The 26,373-nt window shown below is 47.0% G+C and overlaps 1 protein-coding gene across 2 annotated transcripts; it reads left to right on the top strand.

Moving 5' to 3' along the window:
- Positions 1-1,905: 1,905 nt before the first annotated feature.
- Positions 1,906-25,091, top strand: CDPF1 (cysteine rich DPF motif domain containing 1). Of its 2 annotated transcripts, none has more exons than XM_032222020.1 (4): positions 1,906-2,015; positions 16,903-16,995; positions 18,942-19,053; positions 24,878-25,091. In XM_032222020.1, exons 2-4 carry the CDS (start codon positions 16,910-16,912, stop codon positions 25,028-25,030), a joined length of 351 nt encoding a protein of 116 aa, XP_032077911.1. In that variant the 5' UTR covers positions 1,906-2,015; positions 16,903-16,909; the 3' UTR covers positions 25,031-25,091. The 2 variants fall into 2 exon arrangements, with proteins under 2 accessions (XP_032077911.1, XP_032077910.1); XM_032222019.1 differs by lacking the exon at positions 1,906-2,015 and adding an exon at positions 7,443-7,507.
- Positions 25,092-26,373: the final 1,282 nt, after the last annotated feature.

Below are 26,373 nucleotides of genomic sequence, written 5' to 3'. Positions count from 1 at the left end.
TCAAGATTAAAGAATATTTTAAGTCTCTTTGATTGTTCTGTTTTCATCCTTAACATTTTCAAAACTGTTATCCCATGTTCTGCCTTAGGAATTGGCACAATAAAGTGTTGGCACCCATTAGGGGTGTCCAAAAGCTGGATAATAAATAATAAATAATCACAGTGTACGTGTGCGTGCACAAGTGTGTACAGGTCCCTCTTGTTTAGTGAAAATTTGAAGTTACAACGGCACTGGGAAAAATGACTTATGGCCATTTTCACACTTACGACCATATGTGTGTTTGTGTGCGTGCACATACATAATAAAAAAAATGTCATTTTCTCACACTATGTCGTGGCCTGCCAGCAGCCAGCAAAGTTGGCAGCAGATTCGGACAGTGAGGAGGTTGGGGAGGAACATGGGCCAGTCCTGGAGTCTGGCGAAGGCTCTGATGAGGGCTCTGTGTCGGAGGCAGAGAGGGGGCCAGGGCCCTCTGACAGTTATCAGCTGCCTTCAGAGTCAGACATCAGTGAGGCAGATGTATTTATTTTTATTTTATTTATTTGATTTGTCAATCATTTACAAGATAATCGGTATAAGAATAAACATGAGTATGGATGAAATGGGTACGAATAAATGGGGAAAGTAGGACAGGGATGGTAGGCATGATGGTGCGCTTATGTACGCCCCCTAAAGATGAACAGCTGGAGTCTGTTCCCAGTGTGTGCATGTGCAGAGTTGCCAGACGAAGGGAACAGCTAAAGATACAGGGCCTGACTTGGGAGTAAGGCCACAGGTGGACAATGAATGGCCCCTCTCAGAGGAAATAAAAGAGGAGCGAAAGGGGAGGGGAGTTTGCAGGAGACAATTAGTTCGCTTAATTGGTTCGTGACTCTCTGAGACTCCTTGCCAAGTTCTGCAGATATCGGCCTGGCAGCTCTCCAAGCCAGATAAGGTCTGTGACCGTAAATCCTCCCTCAGAAGACTTTGCTGGATGCGAATCAGCAGAATTCACTGTTAATTAATAAACAGATTTTTTGGGTTGGGACAAGGAGTTTGCTTCATGCTCTTGGGAAGCCTCAGTCAGAAGATACTCTGACCCATCCCTACAAATCTTCTTGCCAGCACAGTGGACATAGCTTTCCACAGTGCACTTCATCAATTATTTTCCAAGTTTCCAGTGCTCCCCCATCCCTCCTGTCTTGGGATTACCTCATGGCCTCCCATCTGAGGAAACTTCCGCAGGTTCAGCCCTCCTCCGCCAGGTGCTGCTCCCTCAGGGGTGGGGTGGGGGTGTCTCAGCAGGTGGGCAAGGGGTCCTCGGTTGAAGTAGGCAGGTAGAGGAGTCTTCCCCTATCCCCTGAATTTATGGAGCAACCAATGTTCCCTTCGATGTTACATTTCTCACATTTCATTTTTCATTTTATTTCATTTTATTAAAGCTTATAGGCCGCCCTTTTCCCTGAGGGGACTCAGGGCGGCTTACAAATCATGGGAAGGGGAGTACATGAGGTAGTTTCTTGAGGGAGTACATGAGGTAGTTTCTACATGAGGTAGTTTCTACATGAGGTAGTTTCTTAAAGAAGACAGCTCTTAATTCCTACATTAGCTATATACTGTTGGGACAGCACAACCAAAATTGATTTGCACGGGATTTCCTGCCAGCAAGTCTGTTTAATTGCTCATCATTGTCTGTCTGTCTGTCTGTCTGTCTGTCTGTGTGTGTGTGTGTGTGTGTGTGTGTGTGTAGCGACTCCCTCACCCCGCCCATCTCAGTGTTCCTTAAAACGAGTCTCCAACCTTGGCAACTTTAAGCCTGACGGACTTCAACTCCCAGAATTCTCCAGTCTGCAAAGCCTTCTACTGCTCCTTTAAGAAGAGGCGGAGCAACACAGCCGAACACGCAGCGTCATCGCCGTGGGCGTGGCTAGGAAACAGGAAGGTGCTGCTCGAGAGCCCCTCCCCTCCTCCTCCTCCTCCCCCCCCTCGAGCTCGAACGTTACGCGCGTGTTACACGTGTGAACTTAAGCGGCCAGGTACGTTCCCGTGAAAGGCAGCGAAGTGGGGGGGGGGGGGGGTGTCCCTTTAAGGAAATGCAGGCCAGGCTGAATCCGGGCAGGGCTTCCAGCATTTAGGCCCTTGCAACGCAGCGGGGCTCGGTTGCCTCCTGCAGCCGAAAAGCCGGTAGGTTTTATCATGCCAGAGATTTACCCTCGAGGAGGAAAGGAGGAAAAATGCAGCCTTGAAATAAACGAAGCTGGGCATTGCCATCTTGGGAGGGGAGGGGAGGGGGCGTGGCCTGAGGTTTAGTAACGTAAACAGTAACAGAGTTGGAAGGGACCTTGGAGGTCATCTAGTCCAACCCCCTGCTCACGCAGGAGACCTGTACCCATAGGGATTCGAACCTGCTGAACTGCCGACCTCTCTGGTGGACAAGCTCAGGGTCTTAGCCACCTAGTTACCAATTTATACACCCCTAATACACCAAGTGAAGTTGTTTTAAAAAGAGTTGCGCTGAAGGGGGGAGGCTTTTGCTCTTCCAGAAATTCTCTTTTGCTGATGAAGCTGCCCAAACCTTTTTTTGCCTCTTTCTAGGAACAGACTCCCCCCCCCCCGCAAAAAAAAAAAAATCAAGTTGGGGCCGTCCTCCGGCTCTTTCTCCCTCTTTGGACTTTCAAGATCAGAACAGAATAGCAGAGTTGGAAGGGACCTTTGGAGGTCTTCTAGTCCAACCCCCTGCTTAGGCAGGAAACCCTATATCAGGGATGGTGAAAGGTTTTGACCTCACGTATGCCTGCACCCATAATGCAATGCACGCGCAACACTACCCCCGCGTGCCCTATTTTGGGCCTAGCAGGCCTCCCTGCAGCCTCCTGGGACCCAACAATGGGGGGGGTGGTTGGTGCTGCCCCCCCCCCGCGCTACCCCATCCCATGCATTTGTGCATAACCACTCTTCCCCCCCTGGTGCATGCATGTGCATTTCCCGCATGCACTCCCCCCCACGTGCGCGCATGCGCGGGAGAGACCCAAAAATCAGCTGGGGGTCAGGAGGGCACGCGTGCATGCATGGTGGAACTGAGCTGGGGAGACAGTTTGTGTGCCTGCAGAGAGGGCTCTGCATGCCACCTGTGGCATACGTGCCATGGGTTTGCCATCACGGCCCTATACCATTTCAGACAAATGGTTATCCAATTTCTTCTGAAAAACTTCCAGTGATTAAAGTGCCACAACTTCTGGAGTCAAGTTGTTCCACTGATGAATTGTTCTGACTGCCAGGAGATTTCTCCTCAGTTCTAGGTTGCTTCTCTCCTTGATTAGTTTCCACCCATTGCTTCTTGTCCTGCCCTCAGGTGGCTTGGAGAATAGCTTGACTCCCTCTTCTTTGTGGCAACCCCTGAGATATTGGAAGACTGCTGTCGTGTCTCCCCTAGTCCTTCTTTTCATCAAACTAGACCAGTGTTTTTCAACCTTTTTTGTGCAAAGGCACACTTTTTTCATGAAAAAAATCACGAGGCACACCACCATTAGAAAATGTTTAAAAAATTTAACTCTGTGCCTATATTGACTATATATAAAGTAATTCTCCCACGGCACACCTTACACTATGTCACGGCACACTAGTGTGCCGCGGCACAGTGGTTGAAAAACACTGAACTAGACATACCAAGTTCCTGCAACCGTTCTTCATATGTCTTAATCTCCAGTCCCCTAATCATCCTTGTTGCTCTTCTCTGCACTCTTTCTAGAGTTTCCACGTCTTTTCTACATTGTGGTGACCAAAACTAGATGCAGTATTTCTAAGTATGGCTTTCCCAAGGCCTTATAAAATATAAGATCAGTGTTGCTTTAGATGCCTCTTACATTCAGACAGTCAACTTACTAAAGGGTTTTGTGTGCCCCTTCTTGGCTGAAGAACAGCACAGCAACTTAGTAGGGCCTGGTTAGTGGTGGCCTTGCCAATGTGGAATTTCCCCTTCACAGTCAATTTGATGAGCTTCTTCTCAGGCTCAGTTTTAAGAGCGAAACTATAAGTCACATAGACTTTTCCTCCTAGAATTGTTTTAATATTGGGAACCAGGGATATTGTGTCAAAACTTCAAGATAGTGGCCAACTCCTCGTTTGCTCCCCTGTGATTAAAATGGACATTGAATAGAGGTCAAATGATTTGTCTTTGGTTGCTGAAATACCCAGACCACTCTTGAATGAAGGAGTGGAACGTCTGCCAGTTTGAACTGAGGTAACGGAATGTGAGGCAACTGGCAGTTGGAACAGAGTTCTTTTCGGGTGGGGAAGGAGACTAGAATGTCTAACTCCTTAGCATCAGAGTGTATTAATATAAGGCAACTGGCAGTTGGAACAGAGCTCTTTTCAGGTGGGAAGGGGGAGCAGAATTCTTTAGCATCAGAGCGTATTAATATAAGGCAACTGGCAGTAGGAACAGAGCTCTTTTCAGGTGAGAAGGGGGAGTAGAGCTATAGCATCAGAGCACATTAATATAAGGCAACTGGCAGTTGGAACAGACCTCTTTTCAGGTGGGAAGGGGGAGTAGAACTCTTTAGCATCAGAGCGTGTTAATTACTGTATAAGAAATACTAATGATCTGATGGCCATTCGAAAAATCCTTTCTTAGTGAGCACCTAGAAGCCAAGAGGAACACGCATGCCAAATTTCAAGTTTGTAAACTTTACGTTTCTGGAGATTTTGTCATGAGTGAGTGGTATTTGGCTTTTATATATATAGATTATATTTATAAAATACTTCTATATACTGTAATTGTGCTTGCTTGTTTTTTTTGATGGTGATAGGATATAAATCTGATTAACAAATTTTAAGAAATAAGTGAACATCATTGGTTGAAGTCCAAGATGTCAAATTCATGTCACGGCAGCGTCACATGATGTATTGGGACTTCCCTCCTTCGTTATACCAGGCATGGGTGTGGCCAGCCTGTGACACCTTTGCCTTATGGCCCGGGACATTGATCGATCAGCCATGTACTAAGCCATCCGCTAGGCAACCTATCTGCACTTCTCTGCAAAACAAAAACACAAATCCATGCACAGAGAGAAAACTGGTAGTAGGCTATCTCTGCATCAGTATTTTAGCTCCGTTTATTTATTGATTTGACAATCTCTCACAAGTTGCTATGATAAAAGCCACAATGGAATTAAGGCAATAAGTCTCAACTGCAAAACTCAAAGTAGGAGACAAAAGACCAGAGGAACCAGAAGTGGTATAGACAATGTTTTGGTGGAAAAACCTCCCTTTTTAATAACCTTTTCAAAGCCTCCAGAGAAGGGGCCAGCCTGATCTCAAGGGGGGCGGGGAGCGGGGAGCCTACCTAAAATATTTGCATGGTCTCTAAAAACATGCAGCCTTTTTTGCATTTGAGGTCCAGCATTTCTAGCCTGTTTTTTTCTCCCTTTGCAGATGTTCTCTTGCCAAACATTTCTGAGTTTGTCCTCTAGATGGCAGCAGCACCCACAGATGAGCAAGAATATTTCTCAGCCATTTATATGTTTGGCAATCGCAATTAGCAATCGCAATAGCAGTTAGACTTATATACCGCTTCATAGGACTTTCAGCCCTCTCTGAGCGGTTTACAGAGTCAGCATATTGCCCCCCAACAACAATCCAGGTCCTCATTTTCCCCACCTCGGAAGGATGGGAGGCTGAGTCAACCCTGAGCCGGTGAGATTTGAACAGCCGAACTGCAGAACTGCAGTCAGCTGAAGTAGCCTGCAGTGCTGCATTTAACCACTGCACCACCTCGGCTCCTTAATTGGGACTTGTAGCTTGATTGTTAAGTGAACTAGTTGCTAAGTGAAACTGCCACTGTGCTTATGATCTCCCTTTTGCCTGGCAGACCTGCGAAGGCTATAAATGTGATGATTCGTTGCAAACTTACTTTTTCTTCACGATTCCCAAAATTTACAGTTTTTATTAGTTTAAAATATAAAATGCAAAAAATATGGAAACAAATAGAAGGAAAAATAAGGGAGGGGAAGGGGAAAGGAGAAGTGTAGAAAAGGAAAAAAAGGGGGGGGAAAGGCACTGACTTCCAACTCCCTCCCTCTGGTGCTGTAGAATAAAACAGTAATGCCAAACCTTAACTTTTTACTTCTACATAATAATAAAATCTAGCCATTTCCATAACAACAAATCTTTCTGATCAGTAAAACCCAAAATCAAAGTTTCCCCACCTCAAGCACAAAGTCCAGAAGGGGTTTCCAAGTAGAAACAAAAGCACTTACGTTTTTTTCTGGGATCAAAGCAGATAGTTTAGCCCAGTGTTTCTCAACCTTGGCAACTTGAAGATGACTGGACTTCAACTCCCAGAATTCCCCAGCCAGCATTCGCTGGCTGGGGAATTCTGGGAGTTGAAGTCCAGTCATCTTCAAGTTGCCAAGGTTGAGAAACACTGGTTTAGCCAACCCTGCTAACTCCCATCAACTTTTGCATCTGTTCGTCCATTGTGGGGATGGAAGCATCCTTCCATTTTTGTGCATAAAGTAGCTTGCTGCCGTGTGTGTGTGTGTGTGTGTGTGTGTCTTTCAATAACCCCGTAATCCCCTACATCGAGGTGGAGTCGCAATTCGCAATTTGCAATTTAATGAGCTTATATGCCGCCCAATCCCGGAGGATTCCGGGCGGCTTACAAATACGAATAAAATAAAATAACACATAGGGGAAAGAAACACACACTGTTTAAAAAACACACAACATACATTTGGCTTAGCTGGGGGTTGGACCTGATTTAAAAATCAGCAACCCCAGGCCTGTCGAAACAGCCAGGTTTTGGTGGCTTTTTGGAAGGCCACGAGAATGGGAAGGGTCCGGATCTCTGGTGGTAGATCGTTCCACAGAGCCGGAGCAGCTACAGAAAAAGCTCTCTCCCAAGTGGTCGCCAGCCGGCATTGTCCGGTCGACGGCACCCGGAGGAGGCCTAGCCTGTGGGTTCTTATCGGACGTTGGGGCAACTGAATGGAGCTGGCTGTTTACTGGCCGGATGCCCTTCCCGTCTCCAATGCAGAGTTCGCAGTTGATATTTGCTCATTGTGCCCAGAGAGAGAAATATCTGCCGCTATCTAGAATCGAACTCCTGATCGTGAGGCGAGAGCTCCACCTCTAGGCCACTGCAACACTCATTGCTGCCGTCAACATATATAATGTCAAATTTCACCACTGTTGCAACTAAATATTTGTTAAAACGAGGCAGACACCGAATGAGGATTACCTCCATAGGAGTGTTTGATAACCTCTGGCTAGTTCCAGGGTCGTCTTAGAGGGAGCTCACCTGTTGCCAGTGGCCCTGCATGAATTGATGACCTCATTCCGCTTCCAGTGTTATGTCTGCCGTGTATGGTCAAGAAAGAAAACACAATGTCTATTTTTACTTTATATGTTTAAAATAAAATAGGTATATTGAAAAGGAACTATAAATGCCATCAACATAAAATGGAGCTTGCTCAGAAGCTGAAATACACCAAGCAAATGAGATGAAGAGTGGGAAGAAGAGAGAGAGGTAAGGGAAGGAGAGAGGGATAGGAGAGAGGGTAGGAGTGGGGAAGAGGAGGAGAGAAATGAAGAGTGGAAAGGGGAGAGAGGAGTAGGAGAGAGGAAGGGGAAGTAGAGAAGGAAGGAGGACAGAGAAGAAAGGAGAGAGTAAGGGAAGGAGAGAGGGATAGGAGTGGGGAAGAGGAGGAGAGAAATGAGGAGTGGAAAGGGGAGAGAGGAGTAGGATAGAGCAGTGTTTTTCAACCACTGTGCCGTGGCACACTAGTGTGCCGTGACATAGTGTAAGGTGTGCCGTGGGAGAATTACTTTATATATAGTCAATATAGGCACAGTTAAATTTTTTTAACATTTTCTAATGGTGGTGTGCCTCGTGATTTTTTTCATGAAAAAAGTGTGCCTTTGCACAAAAAAGGTTGAAAAACACTGGGATAGAGGAAGGGGAAGTAGAGAAGGAAGGAGGACAGAGAAGAAAGGAGAGAGTAAGGGAAGGAGAGAGGGATAGGAGTGGGGAAGAGGAGGAGAGAAATGAGTGGAAAGGGGAGAGAGGAGTAGGAGAGAGGAAGGGGAAGTAGAGAAGGAAGGAGGACAGAGAAGAAAGGAGAGAGTAAGGGAAGGAGAGAAGGATAGGAGTGGGGAAGAGGAGGAGAGAAATGAGTGGAAAGGGGAGAGAGGAGTAGGAGAGAGGAAGGGGAAGTAGAGAAGGAAGGAGGACAGAGAAGAAAGGAGAGAGTAAGGGAAGGAGAGGGATAGGGGAGAGGGTAGGAGCGGGGAAGAGAAGGAGAGAAATGAATGGAAAGGGGAGAGAGAAAGGGGAAGTAGAGAAGGGAAGGAGGACAGAGAAAAGAAAGGAGGGAGGGAGGGGGAGGAGAGAGGGAGAAGAAAGTGAACACACATATAATGTATGAAGAGCAGAAGAGCCAATAACTGGGTTTTATTTCTTTTTCTTTTGGGGAGTTGATGGTAAGATGAATTGAATTGATATAAACATTTAATAATATAATACGATGTTGGCTATGTAATAGTATACATACGATTTATATGTTATGAAAATGGAAAATAACTATGAAAAAGAAAGAAAGTGGTGGGATGGAGGTTTAAACTGGTTTTTATGTGCATTGCAAAGTCCAGAGTGTTTACAGATAGCAGTTAATTTGCTGGCATCTGTTACCCCCTTTTGAGTACCTCCCCTTCACCCACCCTCTACTCTGTATTCCCAATGCTTGGGCAGCTTGGCCAATCAAAACCTGCTTTTGAAAGCAATTTTTACACTGTTTTTGACTATTGGAGTCCGTTCCCCTGAAATCATCTTCTGGGCTGCCAGTCAATCAGCTAACACAGGGGTGTCAAACTCAAGACCCGCGGGCCGGATTCGGGCCGTGAGGTGGTCAGATCCAGCTCAAAAAGGCCGTCCTGGTGTACCCAGCACGAAGAGGAAACCTGCCAGCAGTTTGGGGAGTGGTGTCAAGCTGGCCATGCCCACCCAGCTGGTTACACTCACCCAGTCAGCCAGACCCACCCGTCCCCCCCCCTTCCAGGTCAACCACAGCCCTAATGCGGCCCTCAATGAAATTGAGTTTGACACCCCTGAGCTAGCATATTAAAGGGGGAAAGTGGTTGAGTGGGGACAGGGTTCCAGTTCTGTGTACCAGCAAGGAAAGGCTAGTCTTGGGAGTTTTATTGGGGGGGACGGGACTCCGCTTCCGCTGCAAATTGGAAGTGGGCGGAGGGTGGAGAAGGAGCAGCTTTTCAATGATAATGCAGAAGTAAATGAACTTTTGCAAGGGGTCTCACCCCTTGCCCACTAAAATGTGTTGTTTTTAGTAGGAGTGTATATTCAGGACAAAAACGATCTCATGTTTGACCCAGAATGCCTGTGCTCCATATTTTGAGGGTGGATTTGATTTAAATCAAGTCGATATAAATCATGATTTAAATCACTAGTGAAAAAGGCTTGATTTACATCAACTCGATTCAAATCATAATTTTTAAAGAACAGCTGTCATCTCTGTCCCGCAGCGGCTCCTCCTCTGACCCGCTGTTGACTCACCGACAGTCCCGATATTGCGGAATATATACAGCCTCGTGCTGCATAACGAAGCTCCATTTCATGCTGAATAAACTAATTTATGAATGTATCGTAAATAGAAAACTATCTTTAGATAGATTTTTTTTGCTCCAAAAGCCTTTTATTAAAATAAATTGGATAAAAATTGAAAAAAAAAATCCGATTTAAAATTTAAAAATCTAGATTTAATTTTTTTAAAATCTGATTTTTTTTTTATTTTAAAAAAATCCATTGATTTTTATCCACCCTGAATAGGGTAGTCGTTGCTCAAATTTGCAGGAATTCCTGTTGGCCTCTCATCCCAACGCGAGTCATTTCTGATCCGCCTTAGTTTTGAAATTGGCTAGGATGCTGCTTCCCTTATTTGGAGGGGGCCTTGTTAAGATCCATTCAAATGGAGCTTGTGAATGTATCTCTCTATGTCTGTATTTCTGTCTCTGTCTGTCTGTCTGTCTGTCTCTGTATGTGCATATGTGTGTGTGTTTCTCAATGTTAGCAACTTAAAGATGTGCAGGCCCCCGCTGGCTGGGGAATTCTGGGAGTTGTAGTCAGTGGTGGGATTCCAAATCTTTTCCTACCGGTTCTATGAGAGTGCGCATTTTTGCGCACACATGCCTAATGCACACTGAGCACATAGTACTCAAAGACCGCACTCGGTGTCAGCGCTGGTGATTTGAGCTATTTTTTTTTAGCTCAGCTGAGGCACAGAAATCTCTGCCGCGTGAATCAGCTGAGCTAAAAAACAAGGGAACGATGAGGGTGGGGCCAGCCAGAGGTGGTATTTGCCGGTTCTCCAAACTACTCAAAATTTCCACTACCGGCTTGCCTGAAACTGTCTGAACTGGCTGAATACCACCTCTGATTGTAGTTCACCCATCTTAAAGTTGCTAAGGTTGGAGAAAAGCTGCTTAGAGATACCCCACTTCCATCTGGAGCTGTCTAAATGAGCTGGACTTTATCTTCCCTGATTTCCATCCAAGTGGGTTAATTTTTTTTTGTGGGTCTGGATCCTGGAATCAGTTAAGAGGCAAAAGGACTTTAGTAGTTTCAGTAGATTGTCTTTCCCTTTCTTTGTAAATTTCCTTTAGTGGCTCAATTATTTATTTGCTCATTTTTCAATTATATTTTCAAAAGAATTCATTTTTTTTAAAAAGCCGCTGGGATCTGAAACCACGAGTCCTGGGTTTATATGCTATTGACTGGGTATCTTGCCATCCATCCAGTTGGTGGATTGCTTAGTGCAGGGGGCAGCAATCTGTGGCTCTGGAGCTGCATGTGGCTCTTTTATCCCTCTGCTGCGGCTCTGTGTTGCCGGTCTGCGCCACAATTTTGAGAGGAGCTTCTGGTTGGGGGGGGGAGAGAAATATGGCATGCCAGGAGGAGACTTTATGGCCAGGGGCAGGTTTTCTGGTCGGCTCCACAATTGATAGGGCTTTTGGTTAGGACAGGTAGAGGAAAAAGGATTCGGAGGAGTTAGGAGGAGACTCTAGGGTGGGGGAACTGGACTTCCGGTCAGCTCCAGAATTGAATGGGGGGCTTCTGGTTAGGACCTTTGTGGCTCTTTGAGTGTTTAAGGTTGCCGACCCCTACTTAGTGCAAATCAAAGTCACAAGGTGGTGGCTGCCATCTTGATTTTTTTGGATGTCCATGGAGTCTCAGTGGCTGCATAAATATTGTCCTGAGAAATATGTCAGTCTGCCTTTCACTCCAAAGTGGCTTTACCTTTCAAATATTATCAGTCACCTCTGAAGTTTGGGCCTAATTTAGGCCCAAAACATCCCATTGCTTGCCTTGAAGCCTTCAATTCATGGTTTGATCTTTGCACGAGTGCAAAGGATAAACCACGATACTCTTGTTTACCTTCACAGATCGTTGGCTTTTGCAAGGTGAAGTTATTTTTGGAGATAAGGCAATCCTCACCTGATCCGTGAACACAGAAAGAACATAGAAACAGAAAATTGATGGCAGAAAAAGAGCTAGTGGTCCATCAAGTTTGAATAGATATGTATTTTTAAATTGTCAGAGGATGAACATGTGATTACCCCAAGCCTGCTTAAACTCAATTATTGATGTTTGATCCACTACCTCTGCTGCAAGTGGATTCCTCTTTACTTACACATTTGATGCTTTGATAACCCATGTAACTCAAGATTTATGGAATGTCTGAACTAAGTTTCTGTAATAAGGGAAACTTGCCCCTGGCACGAGCAGAATGCTTCCTTACGATCCAGAAAATACTGGTATTATTAATATTTCCCTTAATAATTATGAAAGGATACCCTGCGGAGGAAGATAGTGCTGGTAGGAGTATAATTTGGGAAGATTAAATAAAAGGTGTGGCAGTGGAAATCTTCTCGTGACAGAGACTGCATCGTCTGTTGAGGCTTGTCTGCCCTTAATCATAGCTCAATTACTTAAGCTGTTAAAGACCCACAGAAATAATTTACTCCGGAGTGGAACTGCTCTGTGGGAGAAAGCCCCTTCCCCCTGACTAATTTTATTTCTGCGATTCTTTGAACCAAAGTATGGACTTGAACTCCGAGAATTCCCCAGCCAACATCCACGGACTTCAACTCCCAGAATTCCATAGCTAACATTTGTGGGAGTTGAAGTCCACACATCTTAAAGTTGCCTAGGTTGAGAAACACTGCTTCAAGCTAAACATGGCTTGTTTAGATCCCTGTGGATCTTCATGAGTCTCTCAGACATCAGACCATTAAAAGCTATTTAACTAGAACTCATGGTCTCCTAGTTTCCAGTTTGGTGGTGGGTTGCACTTACCGTCACTACTGGTTTGCTGATTGTGCGCACGGACGTTCTGTTCACGTGTGCGCCTGACACATGCTATGCGCGTATGCACAATCAACCGCTCCTGTGACAACCAGCTGATTGTCAGGGCTCGCAGAGGTGATGCATGCTGTGCACGCATGCGCAATTTGCCTTTTGCCATAAAAACAGGTACAGAGGGCAGGTGGGCCAAAAGAGCCACTATGTCGGATCGCTCTCAGCTGCTCTGGGCCACCACTTGTTCGGCTGAACTGAGCCGAACTGGCAGCAACCCACCTCTGTTCCAGTCCAATATCTTAATTACTGGACCAAACCAGCTTTGGCTTGTAGAAAATGTATTTTTCGGAGTATAAGACGCACCCTTTCCCTTCAAAAAAGAGGCTGAAAATCTGGATGCATCTTATACATCGAATACAGCATTTTTTGCCTCCAGAAACCCCGCCCCTTCACCAAAATGGCCTTGCATAGCCTTTAGGAGGCTTCCTGAGTGGTCCTGGGGGCTGGGGGGGGGGGGGTGAAATGAGCGAAAAATGGTCCATTTTTTGCTCAATTTTGTCCCAGCCCCCAGGAGCACTCTATAAGCCTCCTAAAGGCTATGCATGGGCATTTGGGGGTGGGGAGGGGAATGGGTCTCTTTTTGACAAGAGCCGAGGTGGCACAGTGGTTAAATGCAGCACTGCAGGCTACTGCTAGATCAGCAGTTCAGCGGTTCAAATCTCACCGGCTCAGGGTTGACTCAGCCTTCCATCCTTCCGAGGTGGGTAAAATGAGGACCCGGATTGTTGGGGGCAATATGCTGACTCTCTGTAAACCGCTTAGAGAGGGCTGAAAGCCCTATGAAGCGGTATATAAGTCTACTGCTATTGCTATTGCAAAAAAAAAAACCGCCCATTTTTTGCTCATTTTGGGGGGGCGACCCCCCAAGGGCACTCTACAAGCCTCCAAAAGGCTATTCATGCCCTTTAAAAAAAAACAGGCCCGTTTTTGCGAAAAATGGGTTGTTTTGGTGAGGTCTGCAGAGTTCAAAAACTTTTATTTTTATTTGCCTCTTCAAAACTTTGGTGCGTCTTATACTCCAGTGCGTCTTATAGTCCGAAAAATACGGTATATATATTATTCTCCCCTCCCCCCTATATCTGATGGGTGAAGAATGCTTGTAAACCTGATTTGTGAAACAACAGCATTCCATGCCCTGAAAAACATAGGCTTCTGTTTCTCCAACACAGAACAGAACTGTCAGGTTACTTTCCGATAATCTTCAAGGGCACTTGATTTGGTTGGATGAATTCAGCAGTGAGCCGTTTTCTCTATAAAACCTCCTCAGCCTCCCTACCAATCATGGTTAACTGTTTGTGGAAAGCCTCCCCAGATATCACAGAACATTGCATACAACGGTGGGCTGCTACGGGTTTGCCCAGGTTCGGGAGAACCCATAGCTAACATTATGGCTAGTTCGGAGAACCTCCAAATCCCATCCCGACCCTCTCATCTCACCCTGCCCCCCCCCCCCGCCCAGGAGTCTCCCCGCGGCCCATTTTGGATGCAAGTTAAGAGCAGGGCCAGTGCGGAGGCTCGGGGAGGGGGGAAAATGGGCCTCTGGAGCCTGGGGAAGGTGAAAACGGGGACCCTGCTATGGTGCAGGAGGCCGACTAGGCCACGCCCACCATGACCACACCCACCTAGCAACCAGGCAGAGAACCCGTTGCTGAAATTTTTGAAGCCCACCCCTGATTGCATAGGCTAACTATCAAGTACATATTGTTCTACCGTGCTCCTGTAGTTGGAGGGCGTTCCGTTCTATTAAAAAACAGAAAATCCAAGCAAAATACTTGTCCCAGCTTTATCAGTGAGAGAAATGTGATACGGCAGAGGAGTTCTTAAAAAAAATAAAAATCCATAATTTAAACCTCATACTGTACGTTATCCATTTACCCGGAGCCGAAGTCAGGTCATTACACGTCAGCCTTAATAAAAACTTAGCTCGCCTACCCTTCAGGTTTAAGAATTAATAAAAGAATATAAGGAACCCCTCAAGGCTGCTTTATTGGAGCTGAGATTAGATGAATATAATTAAATGAATTAGATCGGTTATGCCTCTTAATCTCTAGGTGAGTATTTCTCAACCATGGCTGCTTGAAGATGTGTGGGCTTCAACTCCCAGAATCCCCCAGCCAGCTATGAAGGCCACACATCTTCAAGTTGCCACGGTTAAGAAACACCGCCCTAGACATTTTCTCCCCCTTTCTCCTATAATCACCATTGTGCTTGCTTTCAAACCACAAATCTGGCTTATTCCATCTTTGCTCAGGCATTTCTACAAAGATATGGTGTTGGGTGTAGCATGGTGTGATCGGTGACTTCGTGGCATGTAGATGAAGTTTTCTTTTAGATAGCACACAGAAGTGGCTAGTCTGCTTTCTTCCAAAATATTCATGATCTGAAAATGTCTTAATATCTTCCATCCAAGATGCTGTAGTGAAGGACAGGCAGAGCTGGGGCTGGGGGCAAAGTTAAGCATATCATCAGCTTAGAGTCGTTAAAGGTAAAGATAAATATTTGCTTATGTGCTAGTCGTTCCTGACTCTAGGGGCCGATGCTCATCTCCGTTTCAAAGCCGAAGAGCCAGCGCTGTCCGGAGACGTCTCTGTGGTCATGTGGCCGGCATGACTAAACGCCGAAGGTGCACAGAACACTGTTACCTTCCAACCAAAGGTGGTCCCTATTTTTCTACTTGCATTTTTCATGTGCTTTCGAATTGCTAGGTTGGCAGAAGCTGGGACAAGTAACGGGAGCTCACTCCGTTATGCGGCGCTAGGGATTCAAACCGCCGAACTGCCGATCTTTCTGATTGACAAGCTCAGCATCTTAGCCAATGAGCTACTGAGCCACCAAGTCTTAACTGAAATGATGAGGTGTTTAACTCCGCCCCACAGCTCTACCAATTCTCTTACATATGCTTAGCCTTTTGAGATCAGCCCAAGTCGGTGGATGGTATTGGATAAGATTGGTGCAGCCTTCAGCTCAACTACTGATGCTGTCCTGCACCAGCCCGGGTATCCAGGGGTGGGATCCTACTGGTTTAACAACTGGTTCGCTGAGCACGCACGGGCAGACACACACGGTTGACAGAAAACCTATTTTCCACATTACTTGGCGAGGAAAACCGCTGACGCGCAGCAATCCACTCTGCTGCGCCGATCAGCCGGGCTTCAGAATAGGATATATAGGTGAGTATAGCGCAGGGGTGGGCAGGTGGGCCCACTTCAAAGTTGGATCGAACTGATTCGCTCCCAGCTGATAGTCAGAGCTACCGGTTCGCCCAAACCAGTGCGAACCAGTCCAATCCCACCCCTGCGTGTATCTATCAGGGCAAACCATTCAGAAGTGCTTGGCGGTTGCTCCACTCAACTGCACGAAGACAGTGGCACATCCCTGGGATGAACAATGGACAGAATATTTGGATATTCTCGCCTGAGCCCCAGGAGAGGATGACATCATGGAGTTTGGCTCTTCTGCCCCTTCTCCCATCTGTGATGCTTTAGAGCAGGGTTTCTCAACCATGGCAACTTTAGGATTGGGTGGGGAATTCTGGAAATTGAAGCCCATCCATCTTAAAGTTGGCAAGATTGATGGCTCTGCTTTATAGAAGCGCTGTTAATGTGGGGTGGATGGATTTCAGAGGGGGGGGAGGGAAGAAATTTTAGTTTTTTTGCCGAGCCTTTAATTGAAATTTAACTTTTCCTTCGATCCTAGACAGTCAGCAAAGTAATCCAAAAAAGGTCTATCAATCTCACTGTTATTCTTCCCTTAAAAAGGGGGATTGTCTTATTACCAATTTGACACATCCATAAAGAAGCATTTGCTTTACTGCATAACGTTCTTTTCTATATTTTGCTAACTGTATTTGAGCATACACTGGTTTCCTCTGTAACACGATCAAGTCGGGTGGTGGTGGTGGTGGGGGGGTTGAGGAAAAAAAAAGAGAGGCTACCTAGCACAAGGGGACGCGGTGGCTCAGTGCCTAAGATGCTAAGCTTGTCGATCAGAAAGGTCGGCAGTTCGGCGGTTCGAATCCCTAGCGCAGCATAACAGAGTGAGCTCCCGTTACTTGTCCCAGCTTCTGCCAACCTAGCAGTTCGAAAGCACGTAAAAATGCAAGTAGAAAAATAGGAATCAGCTTTGGTGGGAAGGTAACAGCCTTCCGTGCGCCTTTGGCATTTAGTCGTGCCGTCCACATGACCACGGAGACGTCTTCTGCTTGGAAACGGAGATGAGCACCGCCCCCTAGAGTCAGGAATGACTAGCACATATGTGCAAGGGGAACCTTTACCTTACCTAGTACAAAAAAATTTAGAAGGCCTTGCTTTAGATCAGTGTTTCTCAACCTTGGCAACTTGAAGATGTCCGGACTTCAACTCCCAGAATTCCCCAGCCAGCTTTTGCTGGCTGGGGAATTCTGGGAGTTGAAGTCCAGACATCTTCAAGTTGTCAAGGTTGAAAAGCACTGCTTAAGATATAATTTTGTTTTATTTTCCCACTCCCCATAATAGTGCCCGGATGGAGACTTTTGAATGTGAGCTCTGTGGATTATCAGCCCCCTTCAGCTACTATGGACATAAACCTCCCAATGCCTACTCAGTCACGTAAGTAGATGGCCCTGCCCATCTTTTCTCACTACTCGGGACCTGTTTTGTGGAAAAGCCACACAGCTGATCGCCAGGGGTCATCCTTGCACAAAAGGCAGACCCCTGGAGGGACAGCAGCAGAGGGGAAAGTGGGCGAAGAAGAAGCATCCTTTCTGGATCATTCTTGGTCATTACCTGTGGTGGCCAAGTGCTAAGGCAGGATTTCCCTCCGACCCTCCCTCACTCTGATTATAATCCATCCATCCTTCCTTCCTTCCTTCCTTCCTTCCTTCCTTCCTTCCTTCCTTCCTTCCTTCCTTTCTTCCTTCCTTCCTTCCTTCCCCATGTTCCCTCCTTCCTTCCTCCCTCCCTCCCTCCCTCCCTCCCTCCCTCCCTCCCTTCCTTCCCCACGTTCCTTATTTTTCCTTCCTTGCTCTCTTCCCATCTTTCCTTCTTTTTCCCGTTCTTTCCTTTTCTCCTTTCCGGTTGCTTCTGGCATGCTCAGATACAAAAGGGGGAAAGATTCTTCCTTTTGTTTTGTGTCTAGTTTGTTTTGCTAGCCCTCTGCCAGTGAAAACAGGGCCCGTTTTCGCTGGCGGAGGAGGGCTGCAGGAGGCCGTCGTGGCTGAAAACGGAGCCCAGGAGGGCCCCGCCCAGCTCTCCTGAGCTCTGTTTTCACTGGCAGGAGGCACTGCGGGCCTTGATTTTGACACCCTTGCTCTGTGTGGTTCATCAGATACAAGAGATACAATAGCAGAGTTGGAAGGGACCTTGGAGGTCTTCTAGTCCAACCCCCTGCCTAGGCAGGAAACCCTATACCGTTTCAGAGGTTATCCAACATCTTCTTAAAGACTTCCAGTGTTGGGGCATTCACAACTTCTGGAGGCAACTTCTGTTCCACTGGTTAATTATTCTAACTGTCAGGAAATTTCTCCTCAGTTCTAAGTTGCTTCTCTCCTTGATTAGTTTCCACCCATTGCTTTTTCTTCTACCCTCAGGTGCCTTGGAGAATAGTTTGACCCCCTCTTCTTTGTGGCAACCCCTGAGATATTGAGTGGGAAGGGGCAGTGGGAGCAGAAACCTAACAGACACGTCCAGACTTCTTCTGGCCCCCCAGGAAATGCTACCCTTGAGATGCACACTATACACACACTATACAGATAGACACACACACACACTCTCTCTCTCTCTCTCCTTGGAGGATTATTAGTATTATTGAATGTTAATGAATAAAGTATATAATAATATCCAAGAATGTTATAAAACACATAAAGAAATTGCAGCTTCCTGCAATTGAATGGAATTGAATTGACTTTTATTATTTATATGCCGCCCTTCTCCGGGAGGACTCAGGGCGGCGAACAGTTCAAAAGGGGAAAAGGGGAACATAAAACGAAATACAAATAATTAAAATAAGCAAAAGTCACACAATCATACAAATCGAGAGGGGAGGGAACTCATCACCCCCAGGCCTGCCGGCAAAGCCAGGTTTTGACGGCTTTTTGGAAGGCCTGGAGAGAGGTGAGGGTCCGAATCCCTGCGGGGAGTTCATTCCAGAGGGCCGGAGCTGCCACAGAGAAGGCCCTCCCCCGGGTAGTAGCCAGATGGCATTGGCTAGTACATGGAACCCGGAGGAGGCCAACCCTGTGAGATCTAATGGGTCTGTGGGAGGTAATTGGCAGCAGGCGGTCTCTCAAGTAATAACACTGCTGGTGCAATAACACCAGCGGAACTGCAAAAAAAAAAATGCGCTGCTATCATGTCTCCCCTAGTCCTTCTTTGCATTAAACTAGACACACCCAGTTCCTGCAACCGTTCCTCATATGTTTTAGCCTCCAATCGTCCCCTAATCCTCTTTGTTGCTCTTCTCTGCACTCTTTCTAGAGTCTCCACATCTTTTCTACATCGTGGTGACCAAAACTGAATTGAGTTCAGTTCGGTTCAGTTGCAATTTTTTTTTACAGCCTCCTGGAAGACTGTTATGTTATGAATGACCCGTTCACCCCAGACAAGGACAGATTCCTCATCCTTGGTGCGCGGTGTAGTCGGTGTCACAAACGGGTGTGTGCTGGGCCAGTAAGTATCATGTGATTCCTCTGGACGTCTGTCGCTGGGGTCTGTCTTCATAAATGACCTCCTGGCAACGGGACCGAGAGGGGCAGCCAGCTTTTCTGAATTCCAAATACTTGTCATTCCAGAGTCGGGACTCGAGGCCTCCGTTATTTTTAAAGGAGAGTAGACAATTGTCACCGGGGTTGAAATAACTTTCAGCTACCCTGCTTCATTGCTAGGGGTCCTCGGCCCAACAGACCTTCATTCATGGGAGCTTCGTCACTCGAGACTTTCAAGAAGAGATTGGGCCGCCATTGGTCAGAAATGATATAGGGCCGTAATCGCAAACCTGTGGCACGCGGAGCCGTTTGTCAGGGCACGCGAGGCGTTGCCCTGTCAGCTCCAGCGTGCACACTGGCCAGCTGACTTCGGCCTTCTTTTTCGGCCATTTTTTACCATCCGGAGGCTTTCTTGAAACCTTCGGAGGGCGAAAAACCACGCAACACTGGGAGTTCAGGAATGGACCTCTGGTTTGTGTGTTGGGCCGTTTTTCGCTCTCCGGAGCCGTCAGAGAAGCCTCCTGAAGCCTCCAAGGGGGGGGCTGTTTTCACCCTCCCCAGGCTCCTAGATAGCCTCTTCAGCCTGGGGAGGGCGAAAAATGGGCCCATCGCGGGCCAAAAGCATGTGTAGGGGGGTGTCGCGCACACAGGCGCCTGGGGAGGTCATGCGCATAGCATTATGGGGGTGGCACGCCCACCCACAAACACACACACCCCACACTCCTATTTTTGGCATGCGATCCAAAAAAGGTTAACCATCACTGGTATAGGGTCTCCTGCTTGAGTGGGGGGGGGGGTTGGACTAGATGACCTATAAGGTCCCTTCCAACTCTGTTAATCTGTACAAGTGACAGTTCAAAGTTACGGTGGCTGTGGAAAAAAACGGACTTATGACCAGTCTTCACACTTACGACAGCCGCAGTGTCCCTGTGGTCACAGGGTCTAAGTTTGGGCACTTGGCAACCAGACTGTGCCAACGTAGCCCTCGGCTTACAACAGTTTGTTTAGTGACGGTTCAAAGTTACAACAGCACGGACTGCTAACTGGGCTGCTGGCTTACTAACCGCAGCGATTCACTTAACGACTGTGGCAAGAAAGGTCATAAAATGGGGCAAAACTCACTTCACTAATGTCTCGCTTACCAACAGAAAGTTTGGTCTGAATTGTGGTCATAAGTCAAGGACTGTCTGTATAGAAAAGCTGGGGGGGGAGATGTCCTGAAAATTAGCTTTGGTGCCCCCTAGTGGCTGTGTGGGTTGGTACAGCCCAGGCAGAGTCTTCTTATCACGATTTATTTTGGACCAGCAACATTTGTGCTGCTCCGTAGAATTGTTTGATGTCCCCAAATTAGGCTGTACAGTCATTGAGGCTTTTTTAATGGTTGTCCCTGATTGAAAGTTATGGGCGATATGCCATGTAGTCCAGAGTGTGAGTCTCCCCCGCTGACCTTGTAGTCCAGATAGTATCTTAATTCACTTCACATTTTCAATTGTACTTAACCTCTGTACTTAAATCAATATCTTTCGAACTTAGCAATTTGTCAGAATTCAAGGAGCTGAAGTCCATGCAGCTTAAAGTTAGCAAGTTAGAAAAACATTGATTTAAATGAATAAACTATTGACAAAGTGCCAGTGAGGAATTGAGGCACAGCCAAGCTTATTATAGAAGTGAATGTTACACTGTGAATATACCGAATGTAATGCGTGGCTCTGGAGCGTGACTAAATGATTACACCCATCCACCCACACCGATGCACACACACCCTCTGTCCCAGCCACTCACCATTCAGGGTTTGCCTCCACTCCTTTGGATGGCCAGGCGCAGGAGATGAGATTCAACAGTCTGACACAGTTGCTATACCTCTCAGTGCCCCCCCCCCCAAATCCATGGGTGAAATTCAGCAGGTTCTGACAGGTTCTGGAGAACCGCTAGCGGATATTTTGAGTAGTTCGGCGAACCGGCACATACCACCTCTGGCTGGCCCCAGAGTGGAGTGGGAATGGGGATTTTGCGGTATCTTTCTCCCAGGAGTAGGGAGGGAATGGGGATTTTGCAGAAAGCTTCCCCTGGAGTGGAATGGGAATGGAGGTTTTGCAATTTTCTTCCCCTAGGAGTTGGGGAGAGAATGGGGATTTTGCAGTATCCTTCCCCTGGAGTGGGGAAGGAATGGAGATTTTAAGTATCCTTCCCCTGGAGTGGGGAAGGAATGGAGATTTTGCAGTATCCTTCCCCTGGAGTGGGGAAGGAATGGAGATTTTGCAGTATCCTTCCCCTGGAGTGGGGAGGGAATGGAGATTTTGCAGTATCCTTCCCCTGGAGTGGGGAGGGAATGGGGATTTTGCAGTATCCTTCCCCTGGAGTGGGTAGGGAATGGGGATTTTGCAGTATCCTTCCCCTGGAGTGGGTTGGGAATGGGGATTTTGCAGTATCCTTCCCCTGGAGTGGGTTGGGAATGGGGATTTTGCAGTATCCTTCCCCTGGAGTGGGTTGGGAATGGGGATTTTGCAGTATCCTTCCCCTGCCATGCCCACAGAACCGGTAGTGAAAAAAAATGCATTTCACCACTGCCCAAGTCCAGTTATTTTGTGAATATTGGACCCACTTTCTTCAGAAGACACTAAAAGGGAGACTCTGGAAGAAGAAAAAAATCAAGAGTGGGTGGGATTAAATACGTTCTCACTTCGTTCTCTTCCATTTTGATGGAACAGGGTGGACTCTGCATGGCTGCAAAGATTCAGGTCTTGTAGAACAGAGATGGATGGGTGGATAGATGGAGGTGTGAGTAGGTAGAGAGATAGATATGGAGTTTAAAGTACTTTTTGTCCGTCCCGAGTTCCGGAAAGTGGTAGATTGCAAAGGAGGAATCCTTTGATCTCCTACTCCCGTGATGGCGAACCTGTGGCATGCAGGGCCCTCTCTGAGGGCAAGCCAGCTGTCGCCTCAGCCCAGCTCCCCTGGGCATGCATGTATGCCTCCCACCAGCCAACTGGTCTTGGGGTCTCTGCCATGCATATGTGGGCGATGGGGCTCATGCATTGCCTTTTGGGGGTCTCGTGTAGTGTCCCCGCACCCCATTTTGGCCTGGAAGCATGCGCAGTCCCCCCGCACCCTGTTTTGTGCCTGGAAGGCCTCCTACACCAACCTGGAAGCCAGAAATGGGTGAGGGAGGGGCGGAGCATTGGGGGGGGCACGTGCACATGCAGGGGGGGGAACCACGGGGAGTTGCACATGCATTGCATTCAGCAAGCAATGACAAAATCACTGTCCTACTCTCTTAATTTCTCCTGAAGAATTAAAGACGACGGAGAATTTTGTACCAGCACGGCAAGAGCTGAGCTGGAGTTTGCTTGCTAGGCTCAGAGGGTGCTTCCACTGGCCCAAAGCAGGGTTCTGGTCCTTGTTTCTACGGCAAGCCCCCTTCAGAAGAAGCCCAGATCCTCCCAAGATGGTCTCTTCGTGTCGAGTCTTCCTTCTGTGTCTCTTTCTTGCCCAGAGGGCCTGCATGAGTTGCTCTGAGTACGCACACATTGCCTCAGATGTGATCGGAAACCGCCAGAAATTGTGACCTGCTGTGAGGGCTGTCAGAGAGGAGCGGTTTTCCCAAGTTGTGCAAGCAGCTTTCCTTCCCACTTTCCATTCGCCCCCAGATTCTGGGCCAGGATGTGGTCAGAAGAATGATTCACGAGCCATTTCTTTCCTCATCTCCCTTTCTCAAAAAGGAGGAAACTAAAGTTATTCGGGGAAATGGCATGACAACTGGTTGGGGCTTGCCTCTGGAACAGAAGCGACAGGTAGCCCTCGACTTACGACCACCACTGGGCCCAAGCTTTACGTTGCTAGGTGAAGCATTAGCTGAGTTGAGTTTTGCCCCGTTTGACGACTTTTCTTTCCACTGTCGTTAAGTGAATCATTGCAATTGTGGAGTAACATGGTTGTGAAGCGAATCTGGCTTCTTCCCCATTGACTGCGTGCCAGAAGGTTACAAAAGGGGATTGCGCGACCCCCGGATGCAGCCACCGTCATAAATATGAACCAGTTGCCAAGGTATCTGAATTCTGATCACAGGACCATGGGGATGCTGCAACGGTCGTTAAGTGTGAAAAGCGTTCATAAGTCGCTTTTTTCAATGCCGTTGTAACTTTGAACCGTCACTAAATGAAGTTGTAAGTCCAGGATTTGGCTCAATTTCACCATCCGGTTCTCCCGATCTGGTGCAAACCGGCAGAAACCCACCACTGCCCCACACCTAAAGTGAATGGACTTCAATTCTCAGCCAACTGTGCTGTGCTGGCTGGGGAATTCTGAGAGTTGAAGTCAGTGGTGGGTTCCAGATCCTGTTGCAACCAGTATGGTGCAACGGGGCCAGGCATCCACCACATGAACGTGCGCAGCACACGCATGCATACTTACCCCCTATGACGCTCCAGCAGCTTGGTGGAGTGTCGCGCAGGCACCGTATACTCTATGTGTGTACGTGGAAGCCCCCAAAACCTCAAATACCGGTAAGCAGCGTGGGCGGGCCTGTGGGCCCTCCAGAGCACCGTACCGGAACAGTGCCTGGTGCTCCCGGCAGGCACCGGTCAGGGGTGGGTTCCTGCCAGTTCTAACCTCTTCTATAGAAGAGGTTCCACAAATCTACCGTGCCATTTAGAACCGGTTCCAGCTCCCTCCCCCCACCCGTCCGCACATCATCAAGATGAAGAACGAGAGGAGGAATTCTGGGAGTTGAAGTCCACCAGTCTTAAAGCTGCCAAGTTTGAACACCCTTGGGGTTTTTTTTCTAAAGGGTTAGGGGTGCAAGGGTCTTGTAACTTGACAGCTTTAAGATTTGCACACTTCAATGCCAGAGTTCCTGAGCAAACATGATTGGAGGAGGAATTCTGGGAGTTGAAGTCCACAAATGTTAAAGCTGCCAAGTTTGAACACCCCTGGGTTTTTTTTTTTCTAAAGGGTTGGGGTGCAAGAGTCTTGTAACTTGACAGCTTTAAGACTTGCATGCTTCAAATGCCAGTTTCTGAGCCAACATTTTGGTTGCTAAGAAAGAGCGTTGTAAAGTGAGTTTCACCACATTTTACAAGTTGGCCATGCCCACCTAGTCACATGGCTGGCAAGCCACTCCCATCCAGTCACATGGCTGGCAAGCCACTCCCACCCGGTGACATGGCTGGCCAGCCACTCACACAAAGCAGGCCACACCGACAGAAGAGGTTCTAAACATTTTTGAAACCCACCACTGGTACCGGTACACCCGTACTGGGGCGTACCAGTTGTAACCCACCACTGGTTGAAGTCTACCCATCTTAAAGCTGTCAAGTTTGGAAAACAAGTGATTTAGGCCATTTCTTCCGTTCCCAACTGGAGAGGAACAAATTGCATTGGATGAAGAAGTCCTCAGGCCAACTGTTCACCCAAGTCTGGTTTCTTTAGAAGGGGATCGTAGTTGTTGGGAAATGAAGTCACCAACCAACAATTCTACCCTGTTTCCCCCAAAATAAGCCCTCCCTGAAAATACTGCACGACAGCAGCAGCCAAGAGGTGACCACGCTTGCCGCCTCCTGCACCTCAAAAATAATAAGACCTCCCTGAAAATAAGGCCAAGCGCTTATTTGGGGGGACAAAAGAAAATAAGGCCATGTCTTATTTTTGGGGAAACATAACTTGCCCAAAGTTATACTGCTCACAGTTCTCCACGGAGCCTCCTCAAAATGAGGACCAAGGCCAAAGACACCTCCGTTGGCATGAAGGTTTGTTAATCCGGTTGATTTTCCTTTTTTCTGTTTATTTTCCAGGACTGCAGTCTTTTCTATTCCAAAAGATTTTGCCTCCCCTGCGTGAAAGCACACATAACCGAATTTCCTGTGGAAATAGAAGATGATTTGAAAAAAAAAGCACACTCAAAATCTTCCAAGAAAGGAGATTCTAAGAATCTGGGGAAAAGCTAGGTTGATTTTACTGCAGAATTTACTTTTGGTTCCCTGGAATAAACAAAAACAAAAACAAAAACGCGCTCTTTAGCAGTAGATGGCATTATTTTAATTTCTTGCAAAGTTTTAAGCTCCTATCTTGTGAGCTATCTGGCAGACAAGCATTGCTACCCAGGAGAGCTGGCTTTGAATATAAAACAGGCCTGAAATAAACTGGCGAAACCTGATATCCCTGTTTAGAAGGCTTGAGATTCAGGAGATAAGAGAGTTCCGTTTTTAGGGTTTATATTTCTCTTTTTTAGTATGGGCCAGCTCCCACAGCTCTACTACCTTCTGTGTTTCCAATTGAAGTTAATGATCTATTATCTTTATTATCTATCTATATATAAAAATGGCTGTGTGTGTGTGTGTGTTCCAACATAACTCTGGAACGCCTCGAGCGATTTCAACCAAACTTGGTACACAGATGACTTACTCTCCGGAAACAAATACTGTGGGGATAGGACACCCCTAGCACTGCCCGGGGTGTGTGTTCTGTTAAGGTACAGTCTGTTGTGCCTTAAAATGGCTTCTACTGCAAAATGGCTTCTACTGTACAGCACAGTGGAGTTGCAATGATAACGGCTTCACAGTACAGCACAAGGGGGTTCCCTCTGGTAAGGAGGAAAATCCAATTACATTTGGTCCGGATATTTGAATGTCTAATACAGGATTGGGATAAACAAATATCCCATGGGCGGGGGATTGGAATAGAAGACCTCCAAGGTCCCTTCCAGCTCTGCTATTGTATTGTATTGTAAATACCTGGGCGACGCTGGGTTAACACATAGTTTAAAATAATTAATAATTGTAATTTTTGTCATTCACATTTTATTTTGTCCCTCCTTTGTCATCCTTTCTTTAACGATTCTTGTTGACTATTTCTTCGATATTAGTATAATTCTTGTCCTAGGGTGAGATGATCCGCGGTGAATTGGCCATGGTGAGTTCGCTGTGGCAAGTTGTCGTAGACCCATTGAGAACTATTCTCCTCCCGCTGACTTAAAATATGAAGGCAGGCAATAAATGGAATTTGCTTCCGAATCTGTGCTAGCAAATGTTTAATGCACATTAAGGAGGTGCAAAGAGCAAATGCTTCTCCATGCTGTTACTTGTTCCATTGCGCCGGTGACGAAAACTCTAGCCTCAGGCCTAGCCACATGGAAATGACAGATCTACAGTGGAATTAATGGGGTGTCAGCTCAGTCTTTCCACATTTTTGCAGGCGTTGCCCAGGGCTATTTCCCACTTTCTTCCCGATGCAAAACAAGCTGGTTGAGGAAATGCTAAAGACCCTGTCATGGTTGCAAAACCAAGTCCCT

This window comes from Thamnophis elegans, chromosome 7 (genome assembly GCF_009769535.1).
Source record: "Thamnophis elegans isolate rThaEle1 chromosome 7, rThaEle1.pri, whole genome shotgun sequence".
NCBI lineage: Eukaryota > Metazoa > Chordata > Lepidosauria > Squamata > Colubridae > Thamnophis > Thamnophis elegans.
Note: the sequence above shows the minus strand (reverse complement) of the source record. Positions and strands in the feature narration are given on the sequence as shown.